Genomic DNA, 2,205 nt, shown 5'->3' with positions numbered 1-2,205 from the left:
AGGTTATTTTAAAATTGCTCTTTAAGATCATATATTTGAAGCTAATAGTGCATCATATTTTTCTTGTGGAGATAAACGTTCATGTTTCATATTATGTGTCATATGGCCTGAAGTGGTTAATTTTCTTCTGAATACGGACAGTGTAATGAAAGTCTGAAAGAGTTTTGAAGAGAGCAGAGTAGCGAGTTGCTGGTAATTTTTCTTGGGCTTCAATAACCAAAGTAGCTTAGTGCATAATAGTAATTCAGCCACTTACCGACTTAAACCCAGGTGTCTCTCCATGGATGACTAGAAGGATATTTTTCCTATTTTATGTAGAGCCACTCTTACAATTCAAGTAAGGGCTTTTAAGAATTGAATACTTGGTATATATTCATTGTTCGAGTTGTTCAAATTTCCATCACATTTTAAGTCATCTCCAAATAGATAATGAACTCAGAAAAATTCTTAATCTTAATAAAACAGTGGTCAATTGAGTTCCCATATCCAATGATTTTTTTTTCTTAGCTGAAAAGTGTTTACCATCTAGTAAAAAATCAATAATTGTTTTCTGATTTGATTATTTATAATAGGGGACGAACGGGGAGGATCCGGGTCCTGTCTTTTAAAACAGGCATCATTTCTCTGTGTAAAGCACACTTGGAAGACAAGTACAGATGTAAGTCATGCATATTAACTCTGTATTCTTTTAGTAATATTGGCTAATTGCCTCAGTTCTAGATGGGGAATGACATATGTTCTTATTTGACAGCAAGTTCTTTGTGTAAGATGGTAAACTGCTTTTAGAATGTCATAAAAGGTGGTTTGTGCTGTTCCCTGTCAAACATTAGCTTGCAGGTATTTAAATAGAGAATGAGGATTATCTTCTCCAGTCCAAGTATTATTTTGCATTACGTTGACTGTCTGAATAAAACACATGTTCCTAGGGGATAAAACCTGATTTCCTAACCCCTTTGTATAAGTCAGGAAAGTAAATGTGAAAGGTTAATCCATGCTCTTGCCTAGTATTTGGATTCTTATTTAAAGACTACTGCCTGGCATTCATGTTTAAGAAGCATTGTTTATTTTATAATCATCTTACTGCAATGTATACTGACATAGCCAATTCTGTGATGTGACTTAACGTTTTATTATTGGAGAGACAGATAGCTTGCCACTTTTTATAGGGTAAATATCACCTTATAGAATGTCCTACTGATTAGCCATTGGGTTTTTCTGCTAAAAATCTGTCAATCCAAATTAAAAGCAAACACTAAGGAGTGATGGTTGAGATGACTAAGCAACCATTCATTCCCATTGTGAAGGACCATAAGTGTTTTCCCCTTTAAATGCTTGTAAGAAATGTTTTCAGTAGGAATATTAAAGAAACCTCATCTATTTTGTCTTTTCTCTTTTCCCCTAAGGCCTAGCCTCTCAGGGATGAGGAGATGTGCTGAGTTTAAGGACAGGCAGGAGATAAAAGAGATTAAATTCCTCCAAAGCCACTCTGTGTCCTACTGCTCATTTCCCCCCTAGGAGTAAGCCAAAAAATACACAGGCTTTTCAAGCTCTCACTTTTATGTAGTTTCCACTTAAGTTTTCTCATCCTTTTAGGAGAAAATAACTGAACAGATTTTGTTAACCACTTAAGAACATATTTTGGATAAAATAGAATCTTTCTGTGTTTATTCCTCTTTTAAGTATTATAGTTACTTATTATAGGTTAGCTAATAATCTAATCGTGTCAACGCTATTGTTGTAACAGCACATTGTAATACTAAATGGAATCATCAAGGGAGCTTCAAGTTTGTGTTTCAAATAACTACTATGCAGGAATGTGTTTTGAGGTTGGTGAAACCGCAATATTAACTTCAAATTGGGATATTTGAAAATAATTCATAATTTTGAAAAAATCTATGTGTGTGTATTGGATAGATGATGAAAAGTGGTTGTGTGCAGTCTCATTTTGGTTATTGCCATCTTAGATGTTTCACTAACATATTTAATTTCTTAGAGTTTAAAGTGTACTTCTGAGCCCTAGCCAGTTTGTCTCAGTGGTTTGAGTGTTGGCCCTTGGATTGAAGGATGTAGTGTTTAATTCCCGGTCAAGGGCACATACCTTGGTTGCAGGCTCCAGGGCACATATGGGAGGCAACCAATCAATTTGTCTCTCTCACCTCTCTCTCTCTCTCTCTCTCTCTCTCTCTCTCTCTCCTTCCCCCCCCC

At 35.6% G+C, this 2,205-nt stretch overlaps 1 protein-coding gene across 2 annotated transcripts in view; it reads left to right on the top strand.

Moving 5' to 3' along the window:
- DMD (dystrophin) overlaps positions 1 to 2,205 on the top strand; it is a 154,783-nt gene that overhangs the window by 60,116 nt on the left and 92,462 nt on the right. For both annotated transcript variants that reach the window (XM_014531975.1, XM_014531976.1), the window contains exon 5: positions 573 to 658. In XM_014531975.1, the coding sequence (XP_014387461.1) occupies positions 573 to 658 (86 nt within the window). The remainder of the gene's footprint in view (positions 1 to 572; positions 659 to 2,205) is intronic.

Source organism: Myotis brandtii, unplaced genomic scaffold (genome assembly GCF_000412655.1).
Source record: "Myotis brandtii unplaced genomic scaffold, ASM41265v1 scaffold834, whole genome shotgun sequence".
Taxonomy (NCBI): Eukaryota; Metazoa; Chordata; class Mammalia; order Chiroptera; family Vespertilionidae; genus Myotis; species Myotis brandtii.
The sequence above is the reverse complement of the archived record's forward strand: the minus strand, read 5'-3'. Positions and strand labels throughout refer to the sequence as shown.